The sequence below is a fragment of the Plectropomus leopardus genome, chromosome 6, assembly GCF_008729295.1.
Source record: "Plectropomus leopardus isolate mb chromosome 6, YSFRI_Pleo_2.0, whole genome shotgun sequence".
Lineage (NCBI taxonomy): Eukaryota > Metazoa > Chordata > Actinopteri > Perciformes > Serranidae > Plectropomus > Plectropomus leopardus.
Window position 1 is genome coordinate 1,208,361 of NC_056468.1, and position 20,717 is coordinate 1,229,077.

A 20,717-nucleotide genomic window follows, 5' to 3' on the forward strand; every position below is an offset into this window, starting at 1 on the left:
TGCTCAGAGGTGTTGCATCTCATGACTTTGCCTGAACACAATAACAAGACTTTGCATAGCTAAATCGTCATTTATTTACAGGTGTCGCACTACTGACACAAATCAAGTGTAACACACTGATAGTCTAATTACATATGAAAATACTGTATGTTCTGACAACAATGCACAACTTTAGAAAACCCCCTGCAATGACAAGCAGATGGCTCCTGGACTACCCACTCAGACACAAACATCTAAAGAAAATAAACCTCCATGAAAAAATCATAGAACAAATAACAATGTAAAAAGCTCAGTCTTTTTGAAAATGTACGAGCCAGCTGGTGGCTGTCTTTAGTCAGTAATTTCTGCTGGAGCTCATAGAGGCGTGGTTGGGGTGGAGGCGGTGGTGGAGACAGTCACCGGGTGCAGCCCCAGATCCAGAGATGGAGTTTCATCTGGTGGCGGGGGACTCTTCTTCTGGGCGTCCAACTTCTCCGTTAGCTGGGTGTACAGCTCCTTCACCGGCTCGCTGCTCTGTGGTCAACAGGCACAGCATCACACACACGGTCAGGACAGACAATACAGAAAAAACACTCCAAACATGACATGTGTGGCTAGTCCTCCCTCCCATACTTCCATCTACTCCGTGTTAAAGCTGCAGTGTGACACTGAACTGATAAACTGGATCCATCATATATGTGTTAGTGTGAGATCCTGTGCTGATATCTGAACTTTAACTCATGTTTGGGATGCCTCTGGGAACACACCATTTCCCCTTACCATGTTGTAATTAAATGCTAGAAATCAAAGATCCTGAAAAGAGGAGGAACTAACAGCGCATTTCCCGTTTACACAGAAAAGCAGCATACTTTCATACTTCATTTCAAATGGTCCTGACCATGGACTGAATGTATATTTAGTCAATGTGAAGCAGTGTTATGAAAAGAAACATCTTAATTCAATGAAAATATGTTTTTTTCTTTTTGATGGAGTAAATAAACATGAACACACAAGCAGGACAGCTTAAAGGTTTTTGTTTTACACAGATGAAGGAGTATTAAGGGAGCACAGTTCATTTTGTAAATATTTTTCATTTCATGATATGCATCAATACTGTATCATTATTAATATTGCAGCCCAATCTGTATGTAAATAGAGAACCTTGGGAATGAGTCCTAAAACCCCATTTGTTGAATGTCTTTTTGCTTAACAGCCTGAAATAAGGTCTGTGGTTAACACAAGTTAAAGAGACTTTCATATGTTGTTCTACGATAAAATACATCAGTAAATATACCACTGTGAACTTTGAAGCCTGTGTGTGTCTTTAAAAGGGCATGTGCTAACAAGTGGCTAAATTAGACTAAAGCACATCATCACGCCAAACTAGGGTTGGGCAATATGGCTTTAAAATAATATTGCATTATAGTGCGATACACAATATATATCTTGATAATTTGTAATGTCCTTTAAACTAATATTACCCATTAAAATACAAAGTTATTGAATAAATGACAGTTACACTTAAATCAAATCAAGTACCTACTGTCAAATAAAGTTGAATTCACTAATGTTATAATAACATTTAATAAAATACAATTATAAGGAAGTTAAATAAAGTACTTTTATAATGACAGTATTGTTATAATTAAATAAATCAGAGTGGACACATGGAGTTTTTATTTTGAAGGATCTGGCTCATCTTAGACAGGAAGTGTTGATGTTTTTGCTGTGGACTTGAAGCTTCTGTTCCATCAAAAGTTGAATGTAAACATTAGCAGACAGTTTTTTTCCACAGAATGAGGATTCATCCACTGCAAGCTGAAAACAAACTAAAAGCTCTCCAGTTCAAATATCTTAAGATTCCAAAGTCACACGTGCTCCATGGTCACAAAATGTGACTAAATAGTCATGATCAGAGCTCTGCAGATAGAAAAACACAAAGTTTCACCTGCTCACACTACTGCTGCTACCACTCATTAAGTTAGACTGTTAGCACAGCACCATCAAAACTGATGATATTCACTCACACATTCCTTTGTGTGTGTGTGTATGATAGAGAGAGAGCTGGAGGACAGAGTGAGGGAACCCAAACTCTGGTGGCTTATAAAAATGATATGACAATTTATACCTGATGTTGGTATACTGGTATACCTGATCTAGTCATTTTATATATCGCACACGGAACAAGCTGCAATGCCTGGAGTATATTCCATATATTGCCCACCTCTACGCCAAACCGCAGCAAACACGGCTTTACAGCCTCTTGGTGGTAGGGCTGTTAATTCTTGTGAGCGTGGTGTAATGAGTTTATAGCCTAACATTAGCATTTCACATCTGGTGATCACATTTAAGCTTCAAAAATCCTGAAAGTGGTGTTTATTTGTGAAGATTATCTTGCTGAACAAAAGGTGTAAGTATTATAAACGCCTGTTTTCCACAGAGCTTTTTTTCTACAATAATCCAAAATCCAATGGAAAAATCTCATAGGCTTTTTGATGAGGGAACCAGGGTGATGCTAACTTCTGTATGCCATGTACACTTGAATTACTTGACTGAATAGAAAAATTACTACATTTACTACTAAACTAAATGAAAGATAAAATATCTGTGATAACGTCAGTGAAATAATTGATTGAGAGTTATGGTTGTGACCCCCCCCTCCTCTCTCCGGGTTCACTTTTTTGCACTTTGCCATTATTAATGTATTTTTATCTTTTTCCTCAATAATAGTAGCACTGGTTTTATAGTATTAAGCACTTAATTGCAGTTTTGCTTGTATGAAAAGTGCTATACAAATAAAGTCTTGTTGATTGATTGAGTCTGTACACAAACCTTGAGGTCGCTGCAAGGCAGCACAGCCACCAAGCTGAACCTCTTTGGCAGCACTGTTGCTTTTTCCTTCATTGTCTGACTTGAATGATATTACGCAGTGATCTATCAGGGTATTAAAATCCCTTTCCACTTCTTCAGCCATATTGTACACATAGATGTCAGTAAGAAGAAATACAGCTGGATGTAGAAAATCTCAGACACACTTCCAAAATGACACTTTTAAAGTCAAAGTGTCCCTCTGAACTGGATACAAATCCCCACAGAAACAGTGAGTTCACCAGGAAACAGAGGGTTACTGGGGCTGCAATTTTTGATGGGCTTGGGGGAGAAAAATCTCAGACATAAAAACAAGTCACCCTGACTCCACTGGACTGAAACATTCAGTTCAAATGCAGCTGAGACTCACATTTTGTTGTTTCGTGTATGAGGTGTTTGAAAATGCCCGGTCTCTGTGGAGCTGTGGGTTAGGGAGACCTCTTCCTGGTTCTACACGTCACTACAACCCCGGTCAATATCAAAGCACAAGCTTAATGTAGATATGAAGCCAACCTGTTTTGGAGGTTCAAGAGTTTTCATCAAGGTTTCCATGTATGATGGCAGCACTTTGTGGTGGAGATGCAGCAACATCCGGAGGGTGTGTCTGTGGACGTTCTCTTTACTGGGAAACAATCAGATAGAAACCAATTCTGTCAGGAAGGTTTTGAGTCCACTGAAATAAGAATAATGTTGCAGGGTCCAGAGGAGCTGTGATGTCATTTAGCATTATTAGGTCAAAAAAACAGCTCAGCCTGCTCAGTGCTGTCTCAGTCCACTGTGTGTCATGCTGACAATGCACTCTAAATACATGAACTCTCTACACTAGAATCTCTGGGCATGCAGTTAGTAAGAGTCAGCCCACCTGGAGTAAGATGTAAGAAGGAAGCCATCGAAAACAACAGAACAAAAGTCCTCGGATCCAAACTCATCAGAGAGAAGGGTGAGATGTCCCGTCAGCAGGTGCAGGAAGATATCACCAAAGGCCATGTCATTGTAGGTCTCCACTGTGGGAAATAGTACAGAGCTAACTCTTATTTTGAAAAGTCATTAAGTTCCCCCTTTACATGGATGGATTCTTTGTACAGCTGACTCTGCTGGTGTCATTTACTGCACACACAATGATCCAAACTGCTAACCTAAACAGTGTCAGAGCCTTTCTCTCACAATTACACACCGAATCAAATGTCAATCTTTAAAATTAACTAAAAACACAATTCAACTGAGAACTGGCACAAACATGAAAATCAATTAACCCTTTGAAATCAGTGCACTTTGGCTTCATTTCTTTCAAAAACATGGGAGAAAGAATAATTTAACCAAAAATTAGAAGGGGAAAAAAGGAAAAAGGTAAAAAAAAACAAACAAAAAAAACCCCCACAGAAATTACATGGAAAAAGGAATTAAACTTTTGTACCATGGCAATGTAATTTTAAATGTCATTATGATAGACAGAGTTTTTCCCTAGCTTTTTTTTTCTCTTTTCCCCAGATATAGTATTGAAAAGTGATGTCGATCCAGGTTTTAAAAGTTCAAGAAAAATAATAGAAACTCCCACATCAGAATGCTCTGGTTAACCAAATTAAATGTCAGGGAAAAAATGATCTTTCTGCTTCTGCATTATGGTTGCAACCTTTAAAAGGCTGTGGCTTTAGATACTCAAAAGACACTCAAAGCAGCAGAATGATACTCACCGAGGAGGGGGAGTAACCTCTGTAAGGCATTCTTGTTCCTCAGTTTGGCGATGTGAAGGACGTAGTAAAGACCCATTTCACAGGCCACTCTGTTCTCCTGCAGGTACCTGACAGCGAGCAACACACACTGTCACAATACTGAGGACATCAAGTCAAGTTTTATTTATAAAGAGAATGATCACAAATCACAGTTTCCCTCAGAGGGCTTTAAAGCATAAGAAATCCCTCTGTCCTTAGAACCTCACACTGGCTAAGAAAAAAGTCCCCCAAAAAACACTTATACTGGTAAAAAAAAGGTTGAAACCTCAGGAAGAACGACTGAAGAGGGACCCCCTTCTAGGATGGACAGACGTGCAATAGATGTCATGTGTACATCAGACACGACAGAAAAAGACAAACATCTTTGACTGAAAGAGCATTACAAAGAGGGCCTTGAATTTCCAGTAAGTGGTAGTTTCTATTCCAGATATTTTTTAACGCTGCTTATCTAACGACCTTTGGGCTGTCTCACAGTTTTGCTGTGACTCAGAGGAGTAGTCTCACAGGGGTCCTTTCTGGCTGTCAGCATGTCATGTTTTGAGTCTTGTTGCTGCTTGTAGCTCCTCATGTGGGAGCCGTGTTCATGTTGCGCACTCACACATGACCAACGAGAGCTTGCAGTGATGTTTTTTAAAATAACTTGGCACGTTGGGGCTCGAGACACTTGCATTAATTCTGCTGAGCAGTATGGAGATATTTTGTGGTTTTATTACGTTTTTTTTTTTCCACGTTTGAATGCCGGTCACCATTTGCTGGTTTGTTTGGGAGATGAGTGCAACGCCTTGTCCCCGTGAACTTCTGGCACTGTTTTGTGAACTATAAAACCTCACCTGACTTTCCATCAGCTTAGGGTGAGTAGATAATGACTGAATTTATATTTCTGCGTGACTTATCCCTTTAAGAAAAGTCTAGGTCTGATTCATGACATATTCTCAAACCCCAGAATTGTCTTTCATTGTGCTCGTATGTTGAAAGTGTGTGCGAGTTTATCCTAATTAACAGCCTGCAAATCCCCATAAAAAATAAGAGACTGAGGATGTAGTGATCTATCCAGACTGACTGACTTCAGTGGAAGACGTCGAGGTTAAATGTTGTTTTCCTGCTAACCCTCTTTTCTCACCTTTTCACACAGGCCTGGTAAAGGAAACTCTGAGATACTGCTGCTGACAAAAAACCTTCCTATGAGGTGATGCCAAATGATGTCCCCCTGTGTCCTCGGGCTGTATTTACCTGTTGAAGGCATCAGGCAGGGTGGTGGGGTATGTTAACGAACTCTTCTCTTCACTGGGAAGCTTCTGTTCCACGATGAACGTGTGATCATCAACAACTACTGACATCATGGCAGGCAGGAAGCGGGTCACCACCTCCAAATCCTGACAGTCAGCACACACCAAGACAACTTAACGTCAACAGCTGACAGTCCGTTTATTTCACTGGGCTTTAATGCAATGACCTTCGTTTGGTCTGTAACCAGAGCAGGCTACAAAAAAAGAGAAGCTATAAACACACAGATTGGCTTAGCCTTAATGTGATTTTATGAGGTGATGCACAGACACATCTGAGGTGTACACTGTACTTACCAAACGAGGCTCTTTAAACACCTGGCTGTCAATCATGTCCCACGCTCCCTGACCCAGAGACAGCATCCTCAGCAGCAGCATCAGGTCTGGACTGTCCTGTTAACAAACATAGACACAAGCTGACCCTCTGGTGATTAAAGAGACTGTGTGAGGGAAAACACACTGTGAAAACACATTTACTGAGGTGGAAAAACTCTTCATCCATTAACGCAAATTGAAATGGCCTTGGTGTCATACAACAGTCTTTTGGACGTAAAATACACAATTTAAACAAGAGAGATGGAAACATGCAGAGAGAAAACAAATTATTGCATGCTGTCTGATGGCACACACACATGAAACTACAATTTTGATGCTTTAAAATTTATGGTTAGTAACTTATAAAAAAAAACTTAGTGTTAAATTTACTTAAACTGTCACAATATCGTGAAAGAATTCAATGAGACAGTTGTTCCTCCTCCTCTTCCTGCTGCCTCTAATACCATTTTTCCATAGTCACTTTTTGGCTGCACTGATTTGCATTTCCATCATCAGTTTAGACGTGCTGTGCCACGCCAAGCCACGCATGAGATGGACCTTCTCCAGAGTGGGTCCAAAAGTACAAACGCCCACAGTCAAGCGGGTAGCAGTGATGTCTTGCAGTCCGCAGCCAACTCCTGGCGGCCCCCTTCTCCCCCTGAAATGAGCCTGTGTGATGTGAGACTCCTCTCACCTTTGTTTTTGCAGGAGAGCATAGAGGAAGGCGTTTTCTAAAGTCTCTGTGTTCAGGTCTCCGTCTCTCTGTAGCTTCGGACTGAATCTCTGTGGTTTGGAGTTCAGTTCATCTCCTGCGTCCTGTTTGGACTTTAGAGCTCTGCTTTATTTTACTGTTTCATGTTAGCTTTCAGCCATACAGGAGTCTGCTAGGTAACTGTCGAAAACAGATTTCCTTACTTTGCAACTTCACAATAAAAGCCTTTACATAAAAAATAACGAGGGATTTTTATTGTGAAGAAACTATGGGAGATGAATTGTGTTTCACTTCTGTTTCACAGATTGATTGAACTTTTAGCTGCTCTTTAATAAAAAAATAAGTCTCCTAATGCAGCAGGGAAGACAGCAAAAGCAGAAACAGCCTCAGTGGGATGTAAAATGAAGAGCTGCAGACAGCAGGATGTTACTGCAAACAGCTCACCTCCAACAGGTGAACTTCTTTACCTGCCTGCTGTGTGATGGAAAAACACACACACACAAAGAACTGGGGACTTACACCCGCTGCTTTTAAACACCATCCCTCTAACAAGCCATCATCAGTTACAGACACACCTTGAAGCAGGTAGTCCTGTTGGAATGGAGATGATAATCTCTGCAGAGCTGGGTCGACGGGCTGAGTCGAACCAAAATGACTGCTGAATAGCAGCATGGTGGCATTTGCTAGAATCAGACCGTGGCATTGTCAGCAACAGCCAATCAGAGCCGAGGAGTCTCCATAGCAGTTGTCAATCATGTCAATCATTGAAACTGCAGCCAAACAGCAAAACTAAGAAGTGCTGATCAAATATGAATCAAGATTCTGTTCCTGCATCGCCTATTTCAGAATCTTGATTTATATTTGATCATCAATGCCAAGTTTGACAGTCTGGCTGGAGTTCACGAGCAGTGAATGACAACTGCGTTAGAGCACTCTGATTGTTTTCACTCACATGCTATAAGGGTGGGGGGTCCCGGAGGCCCGGCCCAGGTTGACCTGGCCTGGCTGGGGGGGTACACAGGGCGGGCAGAGGTCCCTCAATGCAGTCGCGGGTAAAGTGCGGTAGTAACTTTGACTCTCTTATGGTAGCCACGGCTGGTTCTGGGGGTGAGATGAGACCCCCATGGTGGGCTGGAATTGAGGCAGGGGTCCCTGAGGCCAGGCCGGGGTCAGAGTGAACCTGACTCTGCGACTCTGCAGAGTCAGGCTGAAGGACCTGGTGGTGGTGGTGAGGAGGAGGGGAAAATGTTGGAAATTCATCCCGGGGATGAACTATTATACATCCATAGCTGCTACGGCTGCTACCGCCAGTACCATACATCCATGGTAGAAAACAGTTACATTAAAAGATCAATTTTTGGTTTGTATGAATTGATATCGGGCCGTTTAAAGGAAAATCGATTCAAATCAATAAAATCGATTTTTTTAACCCAGCCCTACAAAATTATATAATGAGCACACAGATCAAATCAGGTTTGATTTCAGGTGAATGAACACTAGTTTTACACAACCAAACGAGTCTTCATTGTTGGCTGCGTTTTTTTCACTAGTGTTGTTTTTATAGTGACACTGTTCGATCATTTCATCACTATTCATGTTTAATCTTTACATATGCGCTCTAGAGTTTTCTTGAAAACTAACACTTGTGTTTACATTCAGTGGTATGGGCTTTCCACACCAAGAACCATATCTACAACTATAAAAAGAGTTTTAAAATAAATTTCAACTCAAGGGGATGATGAAGTCCACACTACAACTATAAGGACAACCAAAGAGGTGAACAATATCATGTGGATCACTCCTTGAGCAATTTCATGTATGACAGAAAAACTAACAGCCAATCAGAATCCGTCTTATTTAGACGTTGCATCAACATAGATCCAAACATCTTATTTGGTGCACAAAATGTCTGTTTTGATATTGAAAAAGATGTATGAAGCTGTGGACTATTTTACGGTTTGGTTTTCTTTTTGTTTTTATTCCTGTGAATTAAATCATCGTTAATTGATTTGTCACCCTGACTATAGCAGATTCTGGCCAGTAGGTGGTGCTGTTGACTACTGTCAGCAGAAGGAAAGGAGAGAAAAAAAGTCCAGAATGTTGATTAAAAAACATCACCTACAATAAATATGACGATTAATAGGCTACATAGCAAACTTTTAATTTAGATCCAAATCCTCTGAATTTACAGTGTTCAGTTTGGGTGTTATAAGTATATTTCACAGGCGTTTTCCTACAAAATAAAGTTTCAAGAACGCATTACTGCAGATTCTCTCTTTCATTTAGGATTTAGGAACAACCTTTAGCATGATATCATCACTCAATCACTGCTATTAACTGCTACATGACCTATTATAGGGCTGCAGATGACACAAGTCATTTTTTCCTGAGACATGCAGGCGAACACTCTCTGGCACTGTTGGGGTCTCTGAACTTGCTTTTGTCTATACTGATGTCCTTTTTTATCATCGCCATAATGTCAGCTAACGGATGTTGACTCAGACCAATGAATGAATGAAACTTCTACATCTAAACTACCCTTGTAAAAGAATGTTTGATTCAATTCTTGTCATATTTGAAGAATTTGGTAAAGCCATATCCTTCTAGTTTTCTGTTTGTTTCTCCTCAGCCTCCTCACAGCGTACAGCAGCAACAGCTCATCAACATCCATTTTCATGGAGTTTGTAGCGCGTGTTCTGCAACGCTGTCTACAGACTGTTAGCGTTCATCAGTGTGGATGCTCACATCGATATAGTTATGGTTATAGTTGTTGTGCTTGGTGTGGACGGCTCTTAACTTACAAAACCACACGTGTGTATTCTAAACATGTTGAATGAATATAATTCTTTATAAACTATTTGCAAAGCCACAATCATCAAACCAAAGTAGTCTTTTTCCCTTTTTTTGCTGGCTTGTTGAGTTTCTTGCCTCATCAGCGCCCCCCCAGCTGTCAGTCGGTAGAGCACCATGACACCATCAGCATGATTGTGTATCATGTTGCTTGTGTCCTTGTGCACAGTATGCTCACCCTGGGTAAAGCATCCTGACTCAGCAGCTCCTGCAGGTTCCTCATGATACTCAGGACCAGGGTGTTACAAGCAAATGGGTCACACAGGATCATGGACAGGTCCCTGCATTAAGACATGCAGATTCATTCATTCATTCATCAGAGTTCAGCAGCTTTGTTCAGAAACTTTACTGCTCCCCTCATCTCTTACCCGAGGACTTGCTCTTGTCCTTTCTTCACTCCATCCAGGAAGCCCTGCAGCTCTCTGGCTCGCTTGCCGTCCACAAACTTCTCCCGGATGCAGGCGTCTAAACACCACGTGAACTGTCCCGGCACACAGAGAAGGAAATGTAACCCAAAGCTCAAACACAGGACATACAAGGTTTAGGGCTGGTGAAACCAAACTTATTCACCATCACTGTTAGTTTCCTGACCTTATGACAGGGGTCCACAGAGCAGATCTCACTAATGTCCAGGTCGTGCAGAGACATCAGCAGCTCTGCTCTCAGTGTGCAGTAATGGACATTTCGCGTTCGCAGAAAGAGTGTTCGTAAAAACTGCAGCACCATGTCGTATAGCTTCACGTTCTTTCCGATCATCTGTGTCAGCTTTAAGACCACCTACAACGACACAAGACACCACCATCTCACACAGATATTCACCAACATTTAAACATCCAGCACAAACCTCCACATGTCTCTCCTTTTAAAACAGTTAGATTGTAAAAATCTTGATAGTATTTTTTACTTTTTTCATTAGACATGAACTATTGGCTGAGAGCAATGTTGAAAATAACAATTTGGCCAACAGCAGGTACCAATACCAGTGGCTTGTCTTGTTGTTGCCTATTATTCCACCTTTTGTTACAGGGAATCAAAGAAATCTTCATTATAAAACATTATGGAGCAGTTTTAAAGCTGTTTAGAACAGCATAACACTTACCTTTGAATGAGCACAAATTCTATCACACAAATATATAAAAAAAACTTTAATATAACCTTCTCTCAAACAAAAAAATGTTGCTTAAAAAGTTGCTCCAGTCTTCTTTATCATACTATATATAACAACTCAAAATTACCTTACTATCTATTTTATATTGCTAAAAACTGTATTTATTCAAGTTTCTCACCATAATCTACATATTACAAGATTACATTTGAACACATCATGATAACATTATCACTGACCTTACTCATTTTAACTGAAGATAGCTTAAACACATCATAATGGAACTCAATGTGATCTCTGTCAGCAGATAGTTCCAGCCACCAGCTGCGAAAAGCTAAAGGCTGTTGTTAACGCGCTCTCCTCCAAAAGAACACAGATTCATTGTTCACAATAAGGCATTCTCTGGGACCCAATATGGTGTGTCCTTTGACACGTTGATTGTGAGTTTACTGTGTCCTTTCCTCACAAAGACATCTCAGGGAAGATCTCTGTTCTGTCCCGAACATGTTTTCTATTGTCTACAGGACGACAGTATGTGTGTCTCAAGCCCTGTTTTTTGTCTGCGCTAAACTGATGTGACACCTGTCATATTGTTTGCCGACAGGCTGACAGCTGTCAACAACGCTATTATCAGCCAATAAATGGGCGCATCTCTAATTTTTATTGTAATTTTTGTGTTCCATATTTATGTTTCTTGACTTTTATTTTTTTTTATTTCTCAATAAGTTAATTGTATGCACCAAAAACCAAGGCTAACTTCTTTTAGGTGAAAAGCGACTTGGCAGTAAATGTTATTGTGATTCTGATGTCTCAAAGAATTTGGTTAGTGTTTATTAGACGTGATGAGATGACTGTGACTCACCTCGCCTTGGCGTCGTGTTTTGGGAGAAGGGCTGAAGAAGTTGTGCAGGATGGAAAGGTCGCTGCTGAACAGAGCTGCTTCCTTCTCAACAATGTACTGCTTTAGGAGGGGAGACACTTCATCCCCAAACAGAGCCTGGTTGTCCTGCCAGATCTGCCGTTTCACCTCCACAGCACACACCTTGTACAGCTCCTTATCAGCCATCACCATCTTCAGTTTCTTCTCCGGTACCTGCAGGAGGGAGCATCCGTTATTGACATGTTAAGTCATTGTTAATGTTTATAAAGCACTGCCACTGTGTATGTCATAAGTCACACTTGAGCCTGATGCTGTTGTGCCTGTCACACATCTGTAGAGTCTGCGATGCCGGCATGCTGTCTAAAATCACACACTGAAGCGGCATGATGCTGCTGTTGTTTGGTTTTGTGTTAAAATGCAAAGGCAGCAAAAAGAAGGGACTTAGTAGCAACTCAATAGCAGTATTTCTCCTACCACTATTAGGGTTCATAAAAATGTAACAAAAATATTTCCATCACCTTTCTGTGCCATACATGAAAAATAAGAATAAAAATCCAAGTCAAACTTTACCTGTCTCTTAAATGAGAAGGACTTACAGAAGAAGTCAGGTGTGGACTTTCTTTTATTAAATAGGGTAACACATTTATAATGAAATTTGCAATAACAGTGTTACGATAGCTGTTCTTGTTTTTTTTTATATGGGAGTTTTGAATGTATGGCTTTAAAATATTATCACAATAATTTGAGCTTTATCGCTTTGACCCAGTCAGATAAAGACCTGCTGCAGGTCAAACCTGCATCACGCAGTCACTCTGTATGAGGTATTACATTATAAACATACCTTACTATCTGTGACTGAATACATGTGAACATTTGAATTTGAATTGATAAGCACACAAGATGTGATAAAACAAGTAAATAATAACAAAGATAGCAAGAATTGTGCTGGAGAGATTAAGAAACCTGAAGGGACTTCTAGTAAAAACCTGCCCTCTGGAATTTATAATCTTTTCAAATACTGACTGTGATTCTCTACTCGACATGACAATATAACAAACAAATAAGTGGTTATAACAATCACACATATACTACAGCAATAATGATGACAAGTTTGCATAAAGTGAGGACAGGTGTTCCACAGAAACAGTCCTCTGTATTTCTAAGCATGTTGTCTGAGAGTTGTGCAGTAATAGGGAGGTTAAATGTCCTGAGATCATCTTGTTGGATGTGAATGAACATCGGAGTTCATTAAAAAAAAAAGCAGCAGATTACTTAAACAGAGAAGCCGATGATTCCCAGCAATTTCACACAGTTGACAACACATCAACTCAGTGTAGTCTTTCCAGGACAGTTGTTCATCAACGAATCCTCTGAAGAATTTTTCAGTATTACTGATAAAAAGTTGAGCATATCCCTTGCATGCTACATGCTACAATAATCATTGTCAGTGACCCCAGCACTGCGGATTACATGCCAGCACAGTGCAAATCTATATTGTTTTTTTCATTCTTTAGGGGGAAACAGAGAGAAATAGTCCTACAGACACTCGCCTTGGGAAGATGCTTGAGCACCTGCATCACCACTGGCTGGATGGACGGCATTTTGACGAGAGGAAAGCTCTTCTCCAGCAGCTCTTCAAGCTTTCCATATCTGTTAATAAATAGGGAAAAAAGCACAGTAGCATCTAAGCCGCTTCCTTCAGAAAACATAGCTCAAAATCTTCAAACAATGACCCACCTGTCCTCGTCCTTGCCCTCTGCAATGATGGCCACTCGCTCCATCAGCTTCTCTCGAAGCTCGTCAAAGACAGACTGGTGGAACTCGAGCCGAGGCGTCCCGTGGAGGTCGAGGAAAGGAAGAGCAGACTGGAGGGTCGGCAGCAGGATGCCATTTTCCATCTGCAGGCATGTAACACATCAAAGACTCATCAGGGATTAGCTGTAGCAAGTCCGTCCAGAGCAGGATATCATCAAGACATTTGACAATTCAATAAAATCTTTAGAAAAAAACACTGGCATATAAAAAAGCTTCATCAAGCACCCCTTTATTTAAGCACAGCTCCATACAGTCTCTCAAGCTAATTTTGACTGAAATTATTTCCTGATAATCTAGATATTACTTGTCGGTTAACACAGATACGTAAAAATTATGAAAACATAGATAAACTAGTACAGCCGAAAGGAGGTTAAAAACATATATAATAGCCAATGTGAATCAGCTTAAAGATTTATAAAACTACTTACATATAAATACTATTCCCTGTGCTGACACCCTGTCAAACCATTTCTTATAAATTCTTGCTTGTAGTTTTTATTAATATGTAGAAAGTTGACTGATGAGATAATTAAGAGAACAAAAGCCCAATACTACTACCTGATAGAGACATGAAACAATGCGAATAACACTGAGAAAAACGATTTCTCTTGAAATAATTACTTATTCCATTTATTGTTTTCTATCTGATGCTTTATCAGAAACATGAGTATTCTGAGCAGAGAGAAATAGGGGTATTTGTATGTCAGATGGTATCATATAAGCATCCCACTAATAAGCAATAATGAAGAGAAGGCACAGCAAGAGACAGAAAGCAACACCTTAAATCAGAGTAGCTGTGTGTAAAAGACGGTAACAGTCTGATCCAAAAACTGCAAAAGTCCGAATTGTGTCAACACTTAAAATACTAAATACACACAAAATACACTCTAAATACTTCAAACTATGTGCAGAGGCTGTATTTCTATGCCTTGTTTTAAAAAGCTACTTAAGTCATTTTAAGAAACATTATTCTATGCATTATTTTAACTCAGTACCACTAATATTCTGTTTTTAAAGAATAGGTTGGATTTTCTAAAGCAGGGTTGTATGAGGCACTTATCTATCACACAGTACCTACAAACTACTGTGGTCAGTCGGCACACCCCCAGTTTGGAGAAGCAGGCATGAGTCTGACCCAGTAGCTCAGCAATGTACTGCTGTGGGTGGGGTTAGACATTAGATATAATTATGACCAGGAATTTTTTTTTGACTGCACAAGGGATAAAAGATTTGGAATGGCGGTTCGCAGGTAATGCAGTAATGCATAACAACGCCCTGATGGCAACAGAGAAAACTCACCGGCTCTAAGGACAAGTTTTATGATATTCTTCACACCTTATCATCCATTTTAACTATGTTCCAGTGTTTGGCTCTTACTTCATTTCATTTTCTCTGTTTCTATATGTATTTTTTTTTTATTGTAAAGAACTTTGTAACTGTGTTTTGAAAGGTACTAATTATCATAACATTAATTATCATTTTAATGAGGTACTCCACAGTGCACAGCAGAGCAAAGTGGCGCAGCCTGTTTTCAAGGTAAGCCACATTAAAATACACAGGGATACAGGTGGCAGGGTTTCCAGTGATAACTGCAGTGACATTCCACAAGTTTTAGTGATACCTTTCAAATTTTAACTATCACGATAACTGCGTGATCGCGGTGACTTGAAATCATGGTAAAAACTGATGGCGGGGTCCCAAATAAACACCCGCCGAGCACCAAAAGTGATCAAATCTTTTAAGGTTATTCACCACACTGGCGGGTAAATATTTATGCCAAAATAGTCACGTATCAACCTCTGCTGAGAATCTCCGGTGCGTTTTTATGGGCACATGGCATTGCTGCTCTGTGCCGCCGCTCCTGTACCTGTCTCTGTGTCACCTGCGCGGTGCGCCACGCCGTTTCGAGCGCTACTCGTTCTGCGGCTTTGTTTTCAGCACGAGACATCAGCTGATCACTAAACTATCACAAGCAGCCGGTATGCTGGGAGCTAACGCCGCGTGCATTCTGATGAAGGTTATATGATATTAAGACAGAGGCCCCGTAGTTTGAACCATCCCAGCAAACTCTTTTTGGCTCTCGCATTGACAGCGTCAGGGCAGTAGCTGCACTTCTTCCATTCTTCCCTTTCACAACAAAAGCCCTAGTCAGATACACAGGATCACAGCTTGCCAGAGGGAACTCATATATACACAGAGATTGTTTGTGATGAGATGTTCATAATAATTAATACTTTTACTTCAGATTTTACTCTGACCTCTTCTTTCCATTTGCATATTATCACAATTACATTTACTGAAATAAATGTAAATGTGAGGATAAAAAAGGCTATTTATTATTTTGTCTGGAAAAAAAATATGCCATCCATCCATTTTCTTCCGCTTATCCGGGGTCGGGTCGCGGGGGCAGCAGCCTAAGCAGGGAAGCCCAGACCTCCCTCTCCCCGGCCACTTCGTCCAGCTCTTCCCGGGGGACCCCGAGGTGTTCCCAGGCCAGCGTGTCCTGGGTCTTCCCCGGGGCCTCCTACCGGTGGGACGTGCCCTGAACACCTCACCAGGGAGGCGTCCGGGAAGAATCCTAATTAGATGCCCGAGTCACCTCATCTGGCTCTTCTCAACGCGGAGAAGCAGCGGCTCTACTCCGAGCTCCTCCCAGATGACAGAGCTTCTCACCCTATCTCTAAGGGAGAGCCCAGCCACCCTACGGAGGAAACTCATTTCGGTCGCTTATACCCGCGATCTTAAAATATGCTTAAAATATGATCTAAAAATATGCTTGGCTAGTAATTTTTTTCTTCCAGCCAAACTGGCTGATGAATGAAAAAGTTAATTGTGAACACTGACTGTCAGCCATAGCCGGCAGCAAATTCCAATATTCCATAATAACACATGAAGTTGCTGTCATTTGACTTTGCATGGTGCAATCTGTCTCAAACTTCACATCCTGCTAAAGTGTCACAGCCTGAAGACATCTACATGTCAATATCTGGCTATAGCGCCACCATTCTACAACAAGAAAACAGACATCACCAGCCTCAACACTGCATGGAGGAAATACTAATTCACTGCTGCGTGGAGTGCTCCCCATTCTCAGAGAGGCATGGTCGCATCAGTTGGCGTCCTGCCAGAAGGCGAGGGCCCGTTCATCGCTGCTTGCAGCTTTAATTGTTATACGATATATTATTGTTTCCATTATTGCTGTACATCTCTTCCTGTTATTTAAGACATCTAATGCACGTCTGTCCGTCCTGGAAGAGGGATCCCTCTTTAGTCGCTCTTCCTGAGGTTTCTACTATTTTTTCCCCCGTTGCAGGGCTTTTTTGGGGGAGTTTCTCCTTTGACGATGTGAGGGTCTACGGGCAGAGGGATGTCGTATGCTGTAAAGCCCTCTGAAGCAAATTGTGTTTTGTGATGGGCTTTATAAATACAACTGAATTGAATTGAAATTGAAAATTGAATTTAATTGTTCCACATGTAACAGCGTTACGCATCAGGTCTGCAGTGAATACCTTTATATGACGCAGCTACATTCTGTTGATCACCTTATAGCGGTGATGTTACCTGGAATTGGTCGATGGCTTTCAGCGGCTCGGTGCAGTTGGTGAGAGTTTCCTTCAGGTCCTCTCCGTTAGAGATGCCGAGCTCCGGCAGCCCCGCGAACATCCCGCCGCTCTTTAATCACCGACTTCAGACTGAATCTGTCACTTCACTCCTCCACCGTGTGAGTTTGCAGCTGAAAAGAATCCCGCTTCCTACACAACACACCAACACATTGCCATTACGCTCTCCGCTGTTATTGCAAACTTCCTGTGTTGCAACTTTGTAAACAGTCCGTCAGAGACACAAGCGACGGAATGGTTCCACGCGTATGCTCTGCGAGAAACAAGACGTATTAAACTCGGGGTTTCTTTTGTTATTATTGGGGGCTTTTTGTATAACGTTTATTTTTTTTCGTATTGTATGAATCATGAACTTTCAACTGGTTACTAATTAGGAGTGTTTTGTTAATGAATAATAACTTTAAACGTGTTAAGACCTTAGGGCTCATTTTACACGCTTTTCATTCTTCATTTTTTGATTACTTTTGCCGTGTTTTAACTGTGTAAACAAAACTGTTACATTCATACGGTTACCTGCATTAAATGAAACACATTCAAACTGCAGTCTGATCCCACAGCCATCAAACACAAAAACAAGCATGTATTATTTCTGGGTGTCATTCTGGGCCTTTGCCTTGAATGAGTCATTTTTACTATGTTCCACATGATAACGTCAGTTTTTAACCATATTTGGTATATGGAAAACATACATACTATTTTCACTTGGGGCAGTGTCACAATCAATGTTGCTGCCAATCAGGCTGTGCTAAAAAAATAAATAAATAAATAAATAAATAAAAACAACTTGTATGTAGTAAATTGAAAATAATTCTTTTTTTTCATCAAAAAACATAGTGGCATCATTTCCAAAACTGGCTTAAAGGGTTAAAAATCTGAAACTTTATATTATGATTAATAATATTAATATAATATTTACGATTAGGACTGATGTTGGTTAAAGTATTGGTTGACTGCCGTGTCATTGCTTTTACTGGTAACCAATAAGTCAGTTTGCAGAAATACACAACATAATCTCTGGAGCCCTTTGTACTGGTCAGGCCCAGTAAATATTGTTTAGATAAAAAAAACTAAAAGCTTAGAAAAATGATTTGCACCTAATTAGTGCTATTCATACAAGACGTAAATGTGATACCTTTATTCAGCTGATAAATAAATAAATGAATAACTACAACTTAACTAAAACATCTGTTGGAGAAAATACCCCCACAGACACTATGACCACAGCTCAGCTCACAGAATGTAAATGATTTGGGTTTATTAGTTCAATTTTTCTTTTATGCCATAATTTGTATGCAATTGTGTCTGTTAATGTTTACTCAGGCATCCTCTGAAGTAAAAATGTGCTGTTTCTGTCACATCAAGGAGAAAACAGAGAAAGTAGGCTACTGTTGTCCAAAAGGAGTAGAGTGTAGGGTTTAAGGGAAACTATTGGCAGCAATAAAATATTATATTTTCATTCATTTTCAGTTTTAATTAGTGCATATGTAGCAGGGTAAATCATCCCACTTGCCATTACTTGCCCATTGATGTCACTATCAGTAATTATATGATTTGAATTATTTTATTTCAATACCATGTTGTTTTTTCACTGGGACTGGTGTTAAAGTGTCAATGTGTGCCCCCTGTTCGACCCCTGCAGACTGTCAGGGTCTGCCCCATGGATCTATTATAAATCTGGATACAGCCGTTGGGGTGGGGCCTTGTTCATTCTATGAGAGCTGCTCAGTGGTGCATGAAGCAGAGGAAACTCTTTTTCCAGGTTTAGAAAAGTGTAGAATAACTGGATCTACTGACCCATAGAGCATGCGTAGAAGTGATTAACAACATACGAACATGGCTGTTTGCTGCCGAGTGTACCCGAGCACTGACTCCGACTCACTGGCTCGCTCACACAGATGACCTGAGTGCTCATAGTGAACAGCGCCCGTTCACGAGCATTCCTCTCGTACTAGCTTAGCTTATTAGCAACAGCCACTAATTGATAGTATAATGACAGCGGTGCCGTCAGTTTTAATATTTACGTGATAATTAGATAATATTTATCACTCTATACACACACACACATACACACACACACACACACACACATATATACGTACAACTTATCAGGGAATCATATCCTAATCACGACCAGAGAAATCATACAGAATCAAAGAGTGTTGTACCCACAAAAAGGTAATAAAAGATGGTGCCTTGTAATATTGCCCCGTGTATTATTAAACAGCTCAACTTTAAGTGAATACTACATTCAGTACCGTTTAGGACTGTCACTAGTGCTGTGTGCTCCTTACTGATAACCGGTTGTTTGAATACAGACAGTAGACTGTATATACGGTCTCTGGTACAGACACAGTAAGACGTCCATATTACAGTGTATAGATGTGTTGTAAAACGGTCAAAATGATGAATTATGATTTAAAAATCCCCATTACTAAGGCCGGCATGAAGCCTGTGTTGTGTCAGGGACTTTAAGAGTTACATGCGCGTTCATGCGGTAGAGTCCAGCGGATATTTTTTGAGACATATTGACTTTTCAGAACGCATTTTTTATAGCCATTATTAAAAACATGAAGTCCTAAATACGCAACATGCGCTATTTTCCGAATCAAGATTTGGAATTCCATGTTTCTCCAGACATAAAATGAATGTGCATCGGACCCGCGGGACTCTACCGTGTGAATGCGCATGTAACTCTAAGAGTTTCTGACACAGCACAGGCTTCATACCGGCCGTAGTAATGGATATTTTTTACTGTAATTCGTAATTTTTCAATCACAATTCATCATTTTTAACATTTTACAACACATCCATATGCTGTTGGCTGTAAAGCTGTAATATGGACGTCTTACCGTGTCTGTATCAGAGACCGCATATACAGTCTACGGTCTGTATTCAAACAACCGGTTATCAGTGAGCAGTGCGGAGCACTAGTGACAGTTACTGAAAGGTACCGAACGCAGTATTTTTTTTAAAAGTTGAGCTGTGTAATAAAACACGGGGCAATATTACAGGCACCACCTTTTATTACCTTTGTATGGGCACAACACGTTCCGATTCTGTTAATTTGATTTCTCCGGTCGTGATTACTATATGATTCCCTGATGAGTTGTATGTATATGTGTGTGTGTGTGTGTGTGTGTGTGTGTGTGTCTGTGTCTGTCTGTGTGTGTGTGTGTGTGTGTGTAGAGATAGATAGATAAATATACCATTATCTGATAATCACGTAAATATTAAAACCAACAGTGCTGTCATTAGCTGCTGTTGCTAATAAGCTAAGCTACTACAAGAGCAATGCTGGAGCACTGGCGCTGTTTGCTTCGAGCACTCGGGTCATCTGTGTGAGCGAGCCAGTGAGTTGGAGACAATGCTCGGGTACACTCGTGCGCGTTCGGCTCTCGTTAATCACTTTAGGCATGCTCTATGGGCCAGTACATCCGGGTATTTTACACTTTTCTAAACCCGGAAAAAGAGTTTTCTCTGCTTCATGTGCCATTGAGCAGCTCTCATAAATGAGGCCCCACGGCTGTATCCAGACTTCCTTATAATACATCCATGGTAGT

At 40.6% G+C, this 20,717-nt stretch overlaps 1 protein-coding gene across 1 annotated transcript; it reads right to left on the reverse strand.

The window, feature by feature from the left end:
* Positions 1–56: 56 nt before the first annotated feature.
* Positions 57–17,316, reverse strand: nelfb (negative elongation factor complex member B). Its single transcript, XM_042489026.1, has 13 exons — positions 17,099–17,316; positions 13,460–13,620; positions 13,273–13,372; positions 11,705–11,935; positions 10,329–10,514; positions 10,106–10,218; positions 9,916–10,018; positions 6,158–6,253; positions 5,808–5,950; positions 4,539–4,645; positions 3,710–3,851; positions 3,361–3,469; positions 57–513 (listed from the first exon to the last, which is right to left on the reverse strand). Exons 1-13 carry the CDS (start codon positions 17,198–17,200, stop codon positions 355–357), a joined length of 1,752 nt encoding a protein of 583 aa, XP_042344960.1. The 5' UTR covers positions 17,201–17,316; the 3' UTR covers positions 57–354.
* Between the last annotated feature and the right edge of the window lie 3,401 nt (positions 17,317–20,717).